Source organism: Ceratocystis lukuohia (genome assembly GCF_044167205.1).
Source record: "Ceratocystis lukuohia strain C4212 chromosome Unknown Supercontig5_pilon, whole genome shotgun sequence".
NCBI lineage: Eukaryota > Fungi > Ascomycota > Sordariomycetes > Microascales > Ceratocystidaceae > Ceratocystis > Ceratocystis lukuohia.
The window spans coordinates 3529758-3548433 of NW_027263524.1; the positions used below are offsets into that span (position 1 = coordinate 3529758).

Here is an 18676-nt window from a genome sequence, read left to right on the forward strand (position 1 = left end):
CAACTTTGAATGACAACCTACCAGCACTCTTCCATATCTCCATATCTCGAGGAGATCAAAACTGCCATCAAGCTTGCCCCCTAACTCTTCACATTGAACTTGTTGTATAGGCTTCATTGCCTCGCCTATGTCAACCCCATATTGATCAGTTACTGTTGCGTGGCACACTGTACATAACATCTATTCTACAGCCTCTGTGTAATGGCCACTAAAGCTACAAGCATTCACAAGTCACAGGTCCCCATCCCATGGCTCCACCTACGACTTACACTTCACTTCAGCCATCCCCACAACTGCATGCATCCAGTGCTTTTAGGTTCGGCCTGTCTATGCCATCACAAACCTGCCAGCTATTACATTTATTGCCTGTTGCGGTAAGTATGGGTATTTTAGGGCTGTGCACCATTGAGAAGGATGAACATGACCAAGTTACCCCTGCAATACTTCCCTCATTAGACAGGTTCTCTCCCCCTCCCCTGTGCATCTCTACATGACAGCTACTGCCATCACCAAACAGCCTACTGCCTGCACGGACTGTTAGGCCTGAGGCTGTAATGGAGGCAAGATAAGCCCCACATAATTCCCTCACAAGACAATCCCATTAACAGTCTTACTCATTTGAGCAGCCCAGTTTCTTCCTTTTCCTGATCAATAGAGGATGTTTGATGATATCCAAATAGACTCAACAGTGCCTTGTATGACTGGATGATTACAATGCCAACATGCTAAACCTTGTCAGACCTGACTGAGTTCTTTGAACCTGGATTTCTCAATGAATTGGGCAAGTAGAGAGACACAAGTTGTGAAAGAACAACCCTGCGCTCCTTGGTAAGCCAGGGGAAGCCTGCCATCCGCACCCATCTTGACAATTGGAATCACTTTCGAGATTATTTAATAGGGCACTGACAGGCTTGCCAAAGGTATCGATTGTCACAGTTTAGATAGGTCTAATCAAAACATATTAATATCTCTCAAGACCAACAATGCCCCTTATAATATAGGGGGCCTTCGCAGAAAAGCTCACCATATGCATTTTTACCCACTAGCTCAATGATAGTCACATTCACTAGTCACACCTACACATTGGCATAGTCAGATTTTCACAGCTGTTTTAAACACTGTGAGTGTTACGCCTGCGTCTATGATATGGCAGTTGTAACACCACAGCTATTGACCACAGTAAACAAGTGCTATAATCACTCACGTTGATGCATATAAATACGTGAGTCTTGTATGAATAGCTATCCTGATAATGTACATTGATTCTCTGATTCTAAAAGCTTAGTGAAGAAGGAAGCAAACTCTGTGATAGACTTCTGAAGCTGGTGCTTCAATAAGTCTATCTCAGAGTGGGGTCAGGGTCCAATTGTCATGTGACCCTGAACCCTAAAACCTACAACACAAAAAAGGGATGCATGAAAGAACTCATTAACTAATCTAAGATCCTTCTTTTAGATTCTATAACACATGAACAAAGGGAAACAATGCTAAGCATATGCCATTCAAATTCTTTCAGGTAACTATGGCACTCCTCCTGAAGGGGAAAAGTGGAGTGAACTATCCTTATCACTTAGATCTAACTGTCCTTATCTAGTTCTAGTGCTCAAACACTAGGATTGAATGTGAAGGACAATGTCAAGTGCTATCTCTTTATGTGAATGAAAACCAAAGCCATCAAATGGAGACAGAGCTTAATGATCTCCAAATTCAGCTAGAATCATTCAGATATAGGGGAAATGAGCCACAGTGATTGTGGACTTTCTGATGCACTAGTCTGTAGTCCAAGATAATGAAGCTATAGGGACCCATGATTACAGCACCCAAGGCCAAAGGACCATGCCTGCAAGATAGCAGTCTTGAATGGGACTCAAGATGCAAGTCAGCTGACTTGAGATCTGCTGAGTGGAGTCAGTTAGACAAGTGCTGTCTGGTAGCTCACCTAGACAGAACATCTGAATCAGGAAATAGTCCAAGATTTTCATAGGTTGTATAGTCTAATCAGTGTTGGCTAGGCAGTGACTTTCCTATCAAGCAGGTCAACCAACCCTATATCATGTCTAATGACAACTGTTTAACATAAATAGCATGCCTTCCCTCCTCCATCTTCACTGTTCCCTTTCCTTCACTCATCACCCACTAGTAACCTTCTCTTCTACATCTCCTCTTCCCTTTCTACCAGCTCATTCCTTACTTTCCTCTTTGTCAGAACCCCACCTAATCTTCACAATGGCCACTGTCAAGACCTCCACCACCTCTCCCAAGCCTTCTGAAAAGGTCAACTCTGTCCTAGGCTGCACTGTCATGTAAATAGTACATGCCTGGTGTATGCTTCTTAACACAATCAGTTGTTTTAAGCTCACCTTTCACAGTAAGCAAGTTAATGCTAGTGTTGTCCTGTTTCTTTGCACTATTGCTAACTTCTGTGATTCTACCCTCACTCAACCAGAATCACATGAGGCTTTTGACTTTTGTATTCTCTTCTCATACTGCTTCTCTGCTCATTTTCTATTGTTATCTCTGGCACTATTTGGCTTCATTGGCTCATGGTCCTCATTATCAAGGATACTTGGTATTTTTGATCTTGATATTGTTCTCTTCTCTAGCCACACCTATCCCTGAAGAAATTTAGATGTCTTTTTTATCTACTCAAACCTCTACAACTAGGTGCTTAGAGAGGCTTCTGCAATTATTGACAGGCCCTTGGGATCAATGCCCTTCAAGACCTGGCCTGACTTAGAATTACATAGTGTTTGCAGGCTTCTCTAGGCAGGAGCCCACTGAGTCAATAACCCTTCTATTCACACTAATAAAATATCCTACTCATCAAGCTTGTATAATCCATCCTCTAGTCCTGGTCATTGCTCTCTCTAGTTATTTACAGGTCTCAGTAGTGTCTACTAAGTAGTTAGGAACTGCTTGCAACCCTGTGCCTGCCCCACCTGACCCAATGCTATCTCCAGGCCTAGCCCTAAATATACTCCTGTCCAGTATTGCTGAATATTTATCTCATAAGTGCAATAGGTAAAAAGGGTCTTGGCTCAATAGCATTCTGTCATGGTATTGCTAACATGATGTGTATATGCCAAATAAGATAGGATCTTTGACACTAGAAAACAACCCTTTGCTCCTTGTGACCTTCTGTGGCCACCTGTCGAGGATTCAAGTCTTACCATTGTTTACCTAGTGTTAACCTGACTAGAGACATTTTCCATTGTGATAACTATGTCTATTTCCTATCTCTTCACAGCCTCATGTGCCACACATCTACATCATGTGCCAACAAAAGGTAGAATATGAAGGAAAGAAAGGAAGAAAGCAAAATTCTTCGGCCCTAGCCTTTTGGGATCTGGTGGCTACTCTACTTGCTGGATTGCATTGACTTGTTGCACTGTTGACAAGATATAGATGGCTGCAGACTCTGTAAACAATGATGCTGAATTGATTCTAGCATGTCCTGGGGGCATGTTGGGGACTGTTTCCCCCGTTTAGCCTAGCCTCAGTCAATTCTAGCTTTCATGAAAACAACTCATTTCGTCTCAATATGTGTATGAATTATGAATATCCAAGTTCTCTCAGAACTTCTTGCTCCATGATTTCAGCGTCATCTTTGGTAAATGGCTTTGGAGGTTTTGTATCGAATTTGCGGACCCAACCCTGACGAAGGTCTGGAGACATTGTAACCTGTTCCCTCTCTATCCACTTTGCTTGAAATCGAACACCGACATTCCGTACCATCCGTCGCTTCCGAGATCTGTCAATAATCCCAAGTGCCTTGATGAATCTCATGTGGCATTCATCTGGAGGTAATAAATGAGCTGTTCATTCCTTGAATAAAGTATACCAACCCAGAGAGAGGTTGGAAGAGCCCAGAACAAGATCCTTAAGACTGTATTCATACGAGAAGGGATAGAAGCCTACCATTTCCCAATCAACCAGTGCAGTAAGTTCATATCGCTCATTCCCTGGAGTCGAGGACAGTTTTGTAATGAGAATATTGCGAGGTTCGATGTCATTATGGCAACAGACAGCATGGCTTTGGAGCTTTTCGAGGTCTGCTCGTGAAAGTTCAACTTGACCAATGTCATCGTACGAAGAGGCAACTACAACTCCACCATTGAGTTCTAGTAGCTTGCAGGTTGGTGGTCCCCGACTGCCTGTATTGAGAAGGCTATCCAGAAAGTGTTTGACATCTGGGTGGTATCCAAGACTTGGGCCCCCCATCCATTTCGCAGGCCAATTGGCAGTCGAGTTCAGAAGATTAGCGTTTCCGGGTAAGCTTGGTGAAATGCTGTGGACATCTACTTGCTGAAGCTTCTCCATTGCACGAACAACTGAATCCACCAACTCCAGCTGATGGGTCTTATCAAGTGTGTCCCATACGTTCTCGAGTGGAATAGTGCCCTCGCAATACGCTGACACAGAGTACTCAACCTGTCTTGCATCCTCAGTGGTCGCTGTGCCAACACATAGGACGGCTGGAACCAAGTTTAGTAGCTGAGAATGACATAGGCGCTGGAAAGTTGCAATGGCAGCCAAGCAGCCTCCTGATATCTCCAGCCGAACAATGACATGGCTAGGATAGTCAGGAAAAGATTCAGTAAGGCTGAATGTACACGTTTTATGTGTGTTTGATATTATTCGGCAACTAGTTGACTTTACTGGAACCGAGAATATTTCAAGTAGAACCTTGTTATCTGGAACTAGGTAACACTGTTCAGTTGAAGTCATTCGTGCTAGCTGGGAGGAGTTGCTGAGAATTGATATAATAATGTATGGGTGGAAGAGGGACAGGAGATTTACAAGTCAAATGGATGTTTGTGAATTCCAGTTAGGATACAGAAAGGGGCAACAGCGTTATATTATGTGATTGATTCTATCAAGTGGGGCACTTTTGCCTCAGGAATCAATTTTGTATAGTGACCATGGTGGAATGAATACACAGAGGATTGATGGCCTGTAAGAAGTAGTGGCACAACAGTCACAGGTTGGATACAAGACCACAAGTCCTGCTATTAGAAGGTCCCTTTAGCCCTCACAATACTTTAGATTAGTTTCCTTTCCCTTCCCCTCCATGTAATATCTGGCTATCTCCAGACCTAATCATGTGAATCAATCTGTGAACTAACCCATGACAGCAGGGAACTAGGTGTGGGGAAACAAGGCATGGAGAAGAAGGTGGGGGAAACAAAGGAGTGGGGTATTAGTGGGTAGACAAGCAAAGGATGAGGGACTAGGCCAGAATAGGAAAGTAGAGCCAGACAAGATGTGCTGGAAAATCTTGTAGAAGATAAAGAGGGGGCACTGCCAGCAAAGGCTTTAGATAGTTTCTTCCTTTCTCCCTCATTTGACAATAAAGTCATCAATCAGCAAACTTAGTATCACCTACTAGTCCTGTAACATGTGGAAACAAAGGAGCAGGGAAACAAGGTAGCACATGGCTACAGCAGTGAACAAGGCAACACAAGCAGTAGTGCACCATGACAAAAAGAGATTCTTTCTAAGGACCAATTGCATCATTCTTTACTAACATTACACTGAAAGCAACTACAAGCCTAGTCTCATGGCAATCACAGTCATCCTTGCTGTTCAACTTCATACATCATTGAAAACTACCTATTTGTTGGATGAATGTTGGATAAACTACATGGAGGATGGGTATTGTGGGGAATTTGCCTTCAGTCAGGTTAACCCTGGGTAAACACAAGCCTGAATACTTCATCTGTATACCAGCATGGTTCCACGTGCGGTTGTACAGGATCATGAGTGACTTCTAAAGTGATAAAATCTGAATTCAGTAGATTGTTCCGACACTATTCCTATTGAAGCCCATGTCCAATGTCATACCTTGTAAGGCATGGGTTTTAATGCCAGTTTGGAGGCATTTAATCATTGTCATATTTCCAGTCTTCATCTTCAATGGGAGAAGCATACTCAGGTGGATCTTCAATAACACGAAGTCTTCTGTTTAGAGACGCTGGTGGACCACCAAACTCCGTTGAATGCTCCCAATGACTCGTCAGCCAACCTAAGAAAACTGGCCGGGAATCAGAGTGAGGAGATGGGGTCCAGTAGTAAAATTCCTCAGGACACCTTCCCCAAAACAAGTACCGAGGACTAATTGGCAACTTGCTCTTGTGCTGCGTTTTGCTGCAGGTTGGCTGGCTGAAGACTGCAGAGACATTGAAGTCAAATAGAATTACACGAGGCATATGAGATAATACCTCAGGGCCAACCAATAGCACATTTCGTGGAGCAAAATCTAGTTGCCTTACACCATGGAACTCCATCTTCGAGTAGACCTTCATAGCTCTGGCAAGAATATCCAGTCGATGCTGAGGAGATATGCGGCCTCGAAAGCCCCCCTTCCGTAGATTCTCCATAGTGATGGAGTTGGGAATCCACTCCATAAGAATCATTCGAACTGGGCGTGTGGCGCTGGGTGTTTCAGGATAGAGCATGTCGAAGGTCCACGATCCATAATACTTTGGAGCAAAACTGCCATCAACTCCTACTCTATTCAGCTCCTCATATGCTGCAGCCTCACTGCTGTAGTCCCGATCAGCTTTCCATGTGACATCATCGGTTGGCCCGATGTATGAATAGTAAAAAGGGTCGTATATTTTTGCAATATAGGTAGTGTCATCACTGCTATCGTCTAAAGAGCATCGTAGTACTTGAGCGCCACGACCATCACGGCATGCCACCTCCTCGAGCACATGAAGACAGTGGATAGTTTTATCAGGGTGAGGCGGCGTGTCGATGATTGGGTGTCGAGAACACCATTCAGTTTGGGTCACACCATCAAGGTCTGTCCATTCAGCCATTGGGCGTGGAGCAAGCTCTCTGTCATAACCAAAGCCAAATGGTGGAGGCGGTGTATGTGCTCGGATGGAAAGGGACATGCCGCAGTCGTATGGTAGTTTGGGCTTGGTAGGATCAGGTGGAAGCGCCCAAGACAGCGCACGAGGCTTGTACTCACGAGGTTTTAGAGCAACCACATTTCAGATGAGAATCAATAACAGATTTGTGTAGATATTTTCATGACTGAACACAGTAGTTCATCATCTGACAACCTCGGAGTGTTGGATAAAATGTTGGATGAACTACATAAAGGATGAGTATTCTGGGGAATCTGCCTTCAGTCGGATTAACTCTGGGTAAGCCTGAGCCTGAATACTCCAGCTTAAGTGTTGGAAGAACTCAACACTTTAGAGAAGGAATCGAGAAACAAGCTTCACCATTTCAATCAATCTGCATACCATCACAGTTCCACATCTGGTTATACAGGATCACGAGTGACTTCAAAAGTGAGATAACTGAATTTAGTAGATTGTTCTGACAAAGAAGTATATTACACTCATTGTTTGGGTGAGGCATATTTAATGGTTGAGAATGGATTGATCAAATGGAAGAAAGTTGTTTGACTTTTGGTGCGCATGCTTATCCTGTACGTTGTAGTATTCTGTTAAGCGCCTAATAAGTGCCCTGAAAGAGTTATGTTATGGGGGCAGCTACTACGTGGGCATCAGGTTTTTTCTACACGGGCATCGGGCTTGGCTTATGTGGGCATCAATTTACGCACTCTGATTGGCTAGAAATGTGTCTGTTAGTGCATTCTATGCTCTGGAATTCTGCCAATGTACCTCTCTCCCCTGGCCAATTCTATGGCTGATAGCTGATACTTATACAAAGAAATGTAAAAAGGACAGGATACTCGTTGTGTTGAAGACTTCACTGATATATGATTTCTTTATCCTATGTTAATACTCTTACGTACTATGATGTAGCTGCACCTACTCAGGAAAACAACCTCATGACAGCCAGTAGAGTAAGGCAGAGAATGGGTGTATAGAGGCTGAGGTCACCTGGGAGCTGGGGGATAATCCTCTCAGAATAGGAACAAGGGGTGTAGCTGACATCTAGAGAAGGATAGATAAATATACTGAAGAATAACAAGCTTTAGATCTAATGGACAGAGAGTGAGATTGGATTGTATTTAGAGAATGAGAATCAAGTGGTTATATTTGGGTAAAAAGGCAGCTCAAATAAATAGTATAGAGACAAAGGTTGTGAAATGGCCCTTCTAGAAGAAGAAATTCACAGCAACTGTAGTGTTGCTACTTGTAAAGAATCCTTGAGATTTGGCCCACTGTTATTGCACATGCTTCACCGCCTTTATGGGCCTTGTACCTGTGAGCTAGAGCCAATCAGAGTGCATAAAGCCTGATGCCCACATAAGCCAGATGCCCGTGTAGAAAAAACCTGATGCCCACGTAGTATCTGCCCAAAAGTAAAGTGGACAATTAAGCTAACGTAAGCGCCGCAGTCAACCGAGCGCTGCACTTTTCTGAACCTCTCTTTTAAACATCGCGATAAAAACACTACAACGCATTTAACCAATTAAAATTACTCACTTTACTCTTCCCCACATGACTCAATCACTACTTGACAAGCCCTTTAATTATGGCCAGGCTGGCTGCAGACACTACAACGCTGAATACCTGGTCGTGCTGACCTCCTTTGACCACTCCTCCACGACGATTCAGCCACTACCTGCACATCAATATCCATCTGATCAATTGCTTCCCTTCCCTCTTGTAGTACTGTCTTGATCCCTCTATTCTGTAGTCTAGCTCTTTTTGCCTGCTGACGCTGGCTAAGTATCTCATTTGCCTCCTGAACATCCTTGTTCTCAGCAGCTAGATGCCTAACTGCCTTTGTGCCCTTCCCAAGAGACTTTAGGGTTTCAAGAATTGGCTCTGGAGCTCTGAACGCCTTTCTGAGCCCATGACAACTATTCTGATGGAGTCGTGCCCATAAGGAAACCAGTATCATCACAGTTATAGATACCATCTGATCAGATGCCATACTTTGCAATCATGTTCACCACAAGCTGAAACCAATCGCGGATAATGGTTGGATCTTCACACTTCGCTCTCTAATAGTCGTATTTCCGAAAAAAAACGTGTCTTGAGGTCTGGGCGTCGCTTGACAAGCTTTGAAGCCCAGCGCTTGCCGACGGATGGCGCATTGTAGTCAACAAGCAATTGATCAGCCATTTCTTTAACATCATGAAGCTGGGGGGGAAATCCTCACGAATCTAGGTCGAGAATAAAGTTCTTAAGGATCTGTTCCTCTAGATCAGATAGTCGACGCGATTTATTGAAGATATTGCTTTGAGATTGGAAGCCTTGCTGGCGGCGATGTAGTCAACGCTCATCAATTTTATAGGTCCTTGCGGCGCGTCAGATACTTAGATTTGGGTTATTTTGAAGCGCCTGAAGGGTTCTAGCTTCAATAGTAGTAGCTGGCATCTTAGGTTGTTGAGAATCACTTGATCAAATGCAGAGTTAGGTGTACTGGTTACCGGACAGAAATTAACCCTCTGCAAGGTTCACTATGGAGTTTTGGCGAGCGAAGCGCAAATGCTCCCAAGTTACCCTGTTGCTCGTTTCCGCTCTACCGTGGTTGAAGTACAAAAAGCAAAAAAAAAAAAAAAAAAAAAAAGAAAACAAAGAAAGAACGAAAACAAACCAAACACCAATAATCAAACAAAGAAACAAAGCAGTGAACAAAACGTAAAACGAATGCAAAAGAAAAGTAGCAGAGAAAACCAGACTCGTACCTCCACACTCCCTCTCCCGATAAATCACCTTCTCCCCGCGCCGTGCCCTCTAACAACTCCCACGGATGGCTAAAGGTCTTGGCTTGGTCGCACCCTGCGACTGGGCAGTGTATTTCTGCGTTCCTGTGGTTGAGCCGCACGTGATACTCTTTGAAGTCGCCGTGTCCGGAGCGCGCTACCAGGATCCGGGCGACTGTGCCTCTGTGTAGCCCCTTCATCCAGCCGATGTCATATGGTCTCAGCCAGTTCAGCGCTCCACCGAGATGTCTGATCTTCGGGCCAGCGACTCAGCTGGTCCTTCCTGTTCTGGCCGGAGTTTCGTCGAGTCTCTGATCGGTTGTGGTAGCCGGGCCTTTGCCTCATCAATGCTCCCGTCAATCATCGTCCAGTACAGAGGGTGGTCTGCATTGCATGTTGATGCCCGTATCCCTCCTGTCCGCAGCATGTCCTGGCAAGTGATTGTCATGTTCGGGAACGCTGCGAATCTGTATAGGCACTTTTTGCTTGTCGTTTTGAAGACAGGTACAGCGGCTCGCAAGCCTTCTCTGAGAACCTTCTCCAAAATGGCCATGCTGGTCTTGCTGGCTCTGGGGAACCAGGTGGTGGCCGCATACGTCATCTGTGGCAGCATGCATGCTCTCACTGCCTGCATTACCGAATTCGGGGACGCGCCACTGTTGACTCTGCTGATGCGGTGCAGCACGTTCGCTGTCTTGCGTGCCTTGGTCGCCATCTCTTGGCACTGCGTTTTGAAGTTGAAGCTGGTGTCCCAAGTGACGCCGAGCCACTTCATTTCCTGCACTGGGCTCAGCGTTGTTCTGTTTGGCAGTCGAAGCCCTGTGTTCATGCTCGGGAGTTTACGGCCGGTGTACAGATGCATGATTCCTGTCTTACTCCAGTCGATCCTCAGCTCATTTTCCCTACACCACTCCACCGCGTGTGTCATGTAGGTTTGCAGCGTGGCAATGTTGGTCTGGACTGATGGCGACGAAACATATATCAGACCATCATCTGCGTATCCCAGGCTGGGTAGCTTCTTGAAGAGTTCCGCCATGTAAAGCATGTATAGTATGGGAGAGACTAGAGATCCTTGTGGCAGACTGCCTCCCACGTCTCTCTCCACTGGGAGCTCTCCTTCGACCGAGCGGCTGACTCGCCTATCCGTCAAGAAAGAGCCTACCCATTTGCACAGAGGCTCTGGCCATCGCTGCCCTCTCAGACGTGAAACCAGCCTGCTTGACATGTAACTGTAACTGTAAACCCAAGTATAAATATCTCATAGTCGAAGTACCCAGGGGTAGAGGAAAGAATGAATACAATAACGTACATGATAAGCGAGGGACGCACTTATATCAACCCTCTGAATTAAATTCGCAATAGAAACACCACAATTTATCTAATCAATTAAAATCAATCACTCTACCATTCTTTATTGACCTCAAATGTCTGCTGACAGGTCCTTACATTATGTCCGGTCTTTCTGCAAATACTAGACTGTCGGACCTTTGCTCCTTGTGACCTTCCGCGACTACCTCTTGAGGATTCAGCTGCTACCTGTGCATCGATATCTATCTGATCAATTGATTGTAATGCTTCCCTTATAGTCACAGGCCCTTCTTTTTGCATCCTAGTCCTTTTTCCCCTCCGGCGCCGCCCTACTCTCTTATTCTCTTGTTCAAGTTGTCAAACCCTTTCCTGTAGCAAGACCATCTCGTGCATAATAACATTTGTTGCCCACTCAAAATGCTTGACAGCTTCAATTATTGACTCGGGGGAGCTGCTGTTATGATTTCTAATCCTTCCTTGCAGATAATTAGAATGCGATTCGGCCTCTAGCACTGTCTTTGGCGTCCTTGCAGTCCAAGGGGTCGATGGTATCGTGACCTCTGTGGGAGGCGTCGGAGTCCGTGACTGAACATCAAGCTTCGAGATGACATTTTCTGGGGCAAAGGAAGCAAGCCCAGCTCCTCCAAAACCTCCCTTGACATTGCTTTCTGTATGAGCATCTTGGTGGGCACTGTGAAAGGCAGGAAAGCAGTCGGTCTTGGAAATGTGGGTTATGGAACATCTGATCAAATGCTCTATTTGTTGACTGTATGCCCTTTTCAGCGGCCCAAAGCACCGTACACCAAGAGGCTGAAGTAGATGAGAGGCATGAGCAGGCATACAGAGCGTGATAATCTTGTTCTCCGTGCAATATTTCTCGTATTCGACGGAGTGGTGACTTTCGTGACCATCAAGGATCAAGAGGCGATAGAGACTGTTCGTTCGCTTAGCTATGGCCCGATCAAAGTGCTTTAGCCACTCAAGACCCAGCTTGTTATTAGTCCATCCATTTTCGCTCAATGCAATAACCCAATCACCGGGGAGGTCGCATTGTTGGTACCAATTGGCAAGGTGATCTTTGCCTGCACTAATGATAAACGGCGGGATCGACTGACCGTCCGCATTAATTCCCTCGATCACAGTATTCCCACGAACTATAACGGTGGACAGAGGCTAATGGAAAGTTAGGTAATATGTAGAGTTCATGACAAAGTAGATCATAGGGATGGAGAAATTGAGTCACATTAACACTTACAAATTGCCCACTTGAATAATGCCACTGTCATTGTTACTAACCAAGTTCATAGATCGCTGAAAACTATCTATTCCCATCAGAGCCTATGTCCAATCTCATACCTCATAAGGGGTGGGTTTCAATGCCAGTTTGGAGGAATTAACTACCCATCAGACTGCCAATCTTCATCTTCAATGGGAGGAGCATACTCAGGCGTTTCATCATAGAATTTGTTCCAACTCTCTAAAGATTCTGGTGGGCCATCAAACTCTGTTGAATTCTCCCAGCAAGACTTCAGCCAACCGAAGAAAACTGGCCCACAAACACAGTGAGGGTAAGGAGTCCAGTGGTCAAATTCCTGAGGACAACTTCCCCAGAACAAGTACTGAGGACTAATTGGCAACTTGCTCTTGTACTGTAATATGTTGCACCCTGGCTGGCTGAAGACTGAAGACCTGTTGAAGTCAAACAGAATTACGCGAGGCATACAAGAAAATACATCAGGGCCAACTAATAGCACATTTCGTGGAGCAAAGTCCAGGTGTCTTACACCATAGAACTCTATTTTCGAGTTGACCTCCATAGCTTTAGCAAGAATATCGAGCCGGTGCTGCGGAGACATGCGGCCTCGAAAGCCTCCCTCCACTATACTATGCATAGTAACAGAGTCAGGGATCCATTCCATAAGAATCATTCGCACTGAGCGTGTGGCCTTTGGTGTTTCAGGATGGACCATGTCGAATGTCCATGACCCATAGTACTTGGGAGCAAGGCTGCCATCAACTCCTGCCTTCTTTAACTCCTCATATGCTGCGGCTTCACTACTATAGTCCCGATCAGCCCTCCATGTAGGATCATCGCATGACTCGACATATGAATAGTATAAAGGGTCGTATATTTTTGCGATGTAGGTAGTGTCATCGCTGCTATCGTCTAAAGAGCATCGTAGTATTTGAGCGCCACGACCATCACGGCATGCCACCTCCTCGAGGACATGGAGATGGTGGATAGTTTTATCAGGGTGAGGAGGCGTGTCGATGACTGGGTGTTGAGAGCACCATTCAGTCTGGGTTTTGCCATCAAGGTCTGTCCAGTCAGCTATTGGGCGTGGAGCAATGTCTCTGCGATAACCAGCGCCAAATGGCGGCGGTGGTGTATGTGCTCGGATGGAAAGCGATGTGCCACAGTGGTATGGAATTTCCGGCTTGGTAGGGTCAGACGGAAGCGTCCAGGTCATTGGGCGGCGTTTAATGGTTGGATCTGGTGGAGTATAGGACATTTCAGACTAGAATCGACAATGCATGTATGTGAGGTTTTCGAAAGACCAAACGCCAATGTTCAAACATGGCAAGATCCAGCAGCCATATAAGGTGGACCTGAGAGGGGGCCTTAAGCGCCGGGCAAAACCAAGAACCAATCAGCCATCATGCCTACAAAAGTAAAGTGGACATTTAATCAGATTGTTATTCTTAGTCAGCACATAGTCCCTTTTTTTTTCTTTTTTTTGTGCCATTAAACGTCTACAGTGATTCCACCACAATACGATGGCATGCTCTGGACGGGAGCACCTCCTGGGCGGTCAGCAGTGACAGGAACGCTTAGATTTCGAGCATCTCCTAAGACTTCTTAAGGTCCGGCAATAAAGCCAGGAGGACTCCCTCTCCAGCGTGGCCTGAGGACGTACCTGCCGGGTTCCAGCCTTGGTTACCTGGTATTTTTGGTAGGTGGAAGGCGCGTGTAAAGACTAGTCTGAAAGGCCCCCAGCTGTCCGCATGGGGGATAGGCCCAGGTAGAGTACAGTGGTTTTGTCCTTCTGTGTGCAACCTCTGGTTTTCCTATTTTCCATCCACCGACAAAACCCCAGACAAACCCTAAACCCAGAAGGTGGGATCGACTCCCAACTTCCCTACAAACATTCGATCCACTGAAAAATCAGCTATGTGTCCTGAAGGCATGAACATCATCGAGACAAGACACTAGACTCTAGTGCAGTCTGGGAATCCTGTCAAGCGACGAGGCAGTCAACCATACTGTGTGAACATCCGAGGGCCCATGGTCTCTCCTTCCACCACCCTGGTGGCCGCTGCCTCATGCGGTGTGGATGTGACCCAAGGCAGCCCCCTTTCTAGTGACCTGCTACAGTCACTAGTCTGTCCGAGGACAGAGGAGCGCGAAAAAAAAAAAAAACATAAGAAAAAAGGTGTGGACTGTGCAAACTCTCAAAACCTCAGTCCTGAGCGTGAAGGTGAACTCTTTGAGTTGGAGTGGTGTTATGGCGATGATGAGTTGGCGATCGCGAAAGTTGTCGTGGAAAAAGGGGGCGAGTCGACGACGAGATTGTTCTTCAAAGTTGGGCAAGAGCGGCCTCAGCGCTCCACAGCTCATTATCAGAACCCACGACAGAGTCAAAGAAAGAGAAAAGAATGAAAGACGCTTATCAGTGTCATAGGCTTCGTCCTCTAGCAGCCTGGAAGAAGGGGAGGCGCCAGACCTCAAAGGTACCCCCCTGAGGGTTGTAAGAGGGAGAGTTGCATTTGGTCCCATGTCTCTTTCAAAGCGCTTATTAGGCGCTTAACAGGATACTATATCTGTTTCAAGTCACGAATATTCCATGATCCATTCGAACTACTATCTGTGAGATTCGTGCAAGTCCCGGCTTTTTCTTTATTTGGATATGGTGACATGGATAACCTTTCCCATTGGCGCTTGTTTTGACTTTGTAATCCCCTTGGCAGATCGGAACAGTCAACATAGCTAAATGAGATCATGGCAAGTATGTTTTTAACGCGGCCTACACATGAGAACGGCATCAGCCAGGTACTATATATACCGTGTTCCCTCATGGTCAGTAGCCTCAAGTTTGTAGTTCAACCTCACATCAATTTCTCAAATTCTCTTCATTCATAACCGTTCAACATGACCACTATCATTGATTCTTTCTATAACGCCATACCGGAAGTGCAAGCTCCCACTCCCCAGAATTCAAGTCATAGGACACATGTGTCTGGTTCTTCAACTGCTCGAGCGGAATCTCCCTTTTTTGCATTCCATCCCAACCTGGACTCTTGGACAATGTATGCTGACAAGATCCTCCAAAATCGAAGAGTCAGTCGCTTTCTAAGCCATAACTATCTTGCAACCTGGGAACGCTGTCGAGATATTGTCAATGAGGCAGATGTGGCAGATGCCGCAGCTGTGCAATTGATGAACCCTGTTGAATTGGCATTTTGTGCGATTCACACTACTCCAATCAGGTCTGCGAACAATTATTCCGCTTCAAACCGCTCACGTGCGGATAAAGTATGGCTGCGTTATGGTGCTGTCAAGGGATGGGAACCTTTTGCTGTTCTTGACTATAAGAAGATTGGCACTATAAAGGAAGATGAAGTCTTCAAAGCTTGTATATCGCCTAGCGAGTATCATCATGCTGTGAGTAGACGCGTCACTCTTTTTCGGGGAGACATTTTGACTATAATAAAGCAAGGTGTCAACTATTCTTACAGCTATCAGACACAATACGTCGCTTTCTTTGACTGGGACGTTTTGCTCCTTCTATATTTTGGCGACCGAACAGAATGGTCAGGAGGAACATGGTGCTGTTTAACTATTATAAAAGACAAGAGCCACATGAGGAAAGCTCTTCTTGGCTTCCTTGAGAGAGCCTATAAATCATATATGTCTGGCGAGGCAAGCTTGAAGCCGATTGTTCCTAGTTTTGCTTAAGGCTCGGTTTTTGCTACATATGATTGACCACTGACATTTAAATTATTTAAACCTATCTATCTAGATTAGAAACTTGGTAAATTAGTTAAATTGTTTTCTTTCCTGCAATAAATTATCTCTTATCATCTATCGTTGAGCTGAATATAAGAATAACTACAGTGTAACTTGAACGATTCTGCTTTTTGATAGTTAGTGCTCAAGACAAAGTATTGCCATTTAGCACTGAATATAGAAGGCAGGGAAGGGCAGGAATACTAGTGGGGTGGCAAGGGTTAGTTCACAGATTGGTTCATATGATCAGGTCTAGAAATTGTCAGAACTTGGTTCATAGCTGTTCATGTAAACTGGTCTGGAGATAAACAGAGATTCAACATCGAGAGAGAAAGAGAAAGAAACTTATCGAAATGACTTGAATGGATGAGGGGTTTTGTGCTTGTCTAGTAGGGCTGCTTTCTGCCTGAATATGACTATGCAGACCCTCAAGAGGGGACATGTAACTGTAACTGTAAACCCAAGTATAAATATGGCATAGTTGAAGTACTCGGGGGTTGATGAAGGAGAGACAGAAGAATGAATACCATGAACTCTATGACAATGAAGAGTCTCAACCTTGGTCGAAAGTTTTGAATTTATCTTTTATACTTTCAACTACGAGCTGTTAACAATATATACAAATTAAAATAACAACCACTAAACATGCCATTGTAATGACAAGCTTGAGAAAAGTCTCACCCTAGGTAAACTCAGTCAAAGACTAGGTGACATTCGTCGTAGCTAGCTCTCAAGGTATTCATCAATCCCTTATTGGGAGTTAGCTGCATTTTATCAAGGGGATTAGAGGAGACTACTCTATGCCTGGCTATGATGGTTTTATATCACAACCGAGGAAAGTTCGTGATTACGTATGGGAAGAATTTTAGTGTAGCTTGTTGTGGATAAATGCTATGGTCAAAGTAGAAGATATACCCTTAAGAGAGATGTTTCTGAGTTGTATATTAACTAAATCACTTCTCTGATAAGCGTGTACATTGTCAATTTACATGAGACTTATCTGGAGCACACACAGGCTTTCTTAGTAGTTAAGTGTATTGCTCAGATCTAAATTCCCTATTGTACAATGACACTAGATACAGCCCCTTTTCCACTTAATACCCAATATACATATTCTCATGCAACTATAATGCTGGACAGAGGCTAATGGAAAGTGAGGTAATATGTAGAGTTCATGACAAAGTAGATGATAGGGATGCAGAAATTGAGTCACATTAAAACTTACTAATTGCTAACTTCAATAATGCTACTGTTATTGTTACTAACCAACTTCATAGATCGCTGAAAACTATCTATTCCCATCAGAGCCTATGTCCAATCTCATACCTCATCAGAGGTTGGTTTCAAGGCCAGTTTGGAGGCATTTAGTACACATCAGGATGCCAGTCTTCATCTTCAATGGGAGGAGCATACTCAGGCGTATCATCATAGAAACTGTCCCAACTCTCTAAAGATTCTGGTGGGCCATCAAACTCTGTTGAATTCTCCCAGCAAGACTTCAGCCAACCGAAGAAAACTCCCCGCACAACACAGTGAGGGTAAGGAGTCCAGTGTTGAAATTCCTCAGGACACCTTCCCCAGAACAAGTACTGAGGACTAATTGGCAACTTGCTCTTATACTGTAATTTGTCGCAGCCTGGCTTGCTAAAAACTGAAGACATGTTGAAGTCAAACAGAATTACGCGAGGCATACAAGAAAATACATCAGGGCCAACTAATAGCACATTTCGTGGAGCAAAATCCAGGTGTCTTACACCATAGAAGTCTATTTTCGAGTTGACCTCCATAGCTTTAGCAAGAATATCGAGCCGGTGCTGCGGAGACATGCGGCCTCGAAAGCCTCCCTCCACTATAAACTGCATAGTAACAGAGTCAGGGATCCATTCCATAAGAATCATTCGGACTGAGCGTGAGGCCTTTGGTGTGTCAGGATGGACGATGTCGAATGTCCATGACCCATAGTACTTGGGAGCAAGGCTGCCATCAACTCCCGCCTTCTTTAACTCCTCATATGCTGCGGCTTCACTACTATAGTCCTGATCGGCCCTCCATGTAGGATCATCGTATGGCCCGACATATGCATAGTATAAAGGGTCGTATATTTTTGCGATGTAGGTAGTGTCATCGCTGCTATCGTCTAAAGAGCATCGTAGTACTTGAGCGCCACGACCATCACGGCATGCCACCTCCTCGAGCACATGAAGATGGTGGATAGTTTTATCAGGATGAGGCGGCGTGTCGATGACTGGGTGTTGACAGCACCATTCAGTCTGGGTTTTGCCATCAAGGTCTGTCCATTCAGCCAGTGGGCGTGGAGCAACGTCTCTGTAATAGCCATTGCCAAATGGCGGAGGCGGTGTATGTGCTCGGATGGAAAGCGAAGCGCCACAGTGGTATGGAATTTCCGGCTTGGTAGGGTCGGACGGAAGCGTCCAGGTCAATGGGCGGCGTTTAATGTTTGGATTTGGTGGAGGAGAGTACATTTCAGACTAGAATCGATAATGGATGTATGTGAGGTTTTCGAATGACCAAACGCCAAAGTTTAGCGCAACAAGGTCCAGCAGCCATATAAGGTGGACCTCAGAGGGGGCCTTAATGTCACGGATTAGCCTACAGATGTTCGTATAAGCAAGTTCGGAGATGGTCAAAGATTACGCATTAAAGAGGAAAGGAAAGGGAAACTACTCTAAACTAGCTAGTTGGTGAGGAAGGTTCTT

The 18676-nt window shown here is 45.1% G+C and overlaps 6 protein-coding genes across 6 annotated transcripts; 1 reads left to right on the forward strand and 5 right to left on the reverse strand.

The window, feature by feature from the left end:
- Positions 1-3552: 3552 nt before the first annotated feature.
- On the reverse strand, positions 3553-5130 carry HOO65_050774 (Protein kinase-like domain; the record flags this gene model as incomplete). The annotated part of the gene is made up of 3 exons (XM_071003338.1): positions 3553-3797; positions 3846-4475; positions 5127-5130. 3 exons carry the CDS (start codon positions 5128-5130, stop codon positions 3553-3555), a joined length of 879 nt encoding a protein of 292 aa, XP_070858833.1.
- A 752-nt stretch (positions 5131-5882) lies between these two features.
- HOO65_050775 (Protein kinase-like domain protein) lies at positions 5883-6902 on the reverse strand (the record flags this gene model as incomplete). Its single annotated transcript, XM_071001023.1, has 1 exon — positions 5883-6902. One exon carries the CDS (start codon positions 6900-6902, stop codon positions 5883-5885), a length of 1020 nt encoding a protein of 339 aa, XP_070858834.1.
- A 2970-nt stretch (positions 6903-9872) lies between these two features.
- On the reverse strand, positions 9873-10679 carry HOO65_050776 (putative double-stranded RNA/RNA-DNA hybrid binding protein; the record flags this gene model as incomplete). The annotated part of the gene is made up of 1 exon (XM_071001024.1): positions 9873-10679. The coding sequence occupies one exon, from the start codon at positions 10677-10679 to the stop codon at positions 9873-9875; it is 807 nt and encodes a 268-aa protein (XP_070858835.1).
- A 1669-nt stretch (positions 10680-12348) lies between these two features.
- On the reverse strand, positions 12349-13464 carry HOO65_050777 (Protein kinase-like domain protein; the record flags this gene model as incomplete). The annotated part of the gene is made up of 1 exon (XM_071001025.1): positions 12349-13464. The coding sequence occupies one exon, from the start codon at positions 13462-13464 to the stop codon at positions 12349-12351; it is 1116 nt and encodes a 371-aa protein (XP_070858836.1).
- A 1637-nt stretch (positions 13465-15101) lies between these two features.
- HOO65_050778 (uncharacterized protein) lies at positions 15102-15908 on the forward strand (the record flags this gene model as incomplete). Its single annotated transcript, XM_071003505.1, has 2 exons — positions 15102-15614; positions 15666-15908. The coding sequence occupies 2 exons, from the start codon at positions 15102-15104 to the stop codon at positions 15906-15908; spliced, it is 756 nt and encodes a 251-aa protein (XP_070858837.1).
- A 1415-nt stretch (positions 15909-17323) lies between these two features.
- On the reverse strand, positions 17324-18442 carry HOO65_050779 (Protein kinase-like domain protein; the record flags this gene model as incomplete). Its single annotated transcript, XM_071001026.1, has 1 exon — positions 17324-18442. The coding sequence occupies one exon, from the start codon at positions 18440-18442 to the stop codon at positions 17324-17326; it is 1119 nt and encodes a 372-aa protein (XP_070858838.1).
- Between the last annotated feature and the right edge of the window lie 234 nt (positions 18443-18676).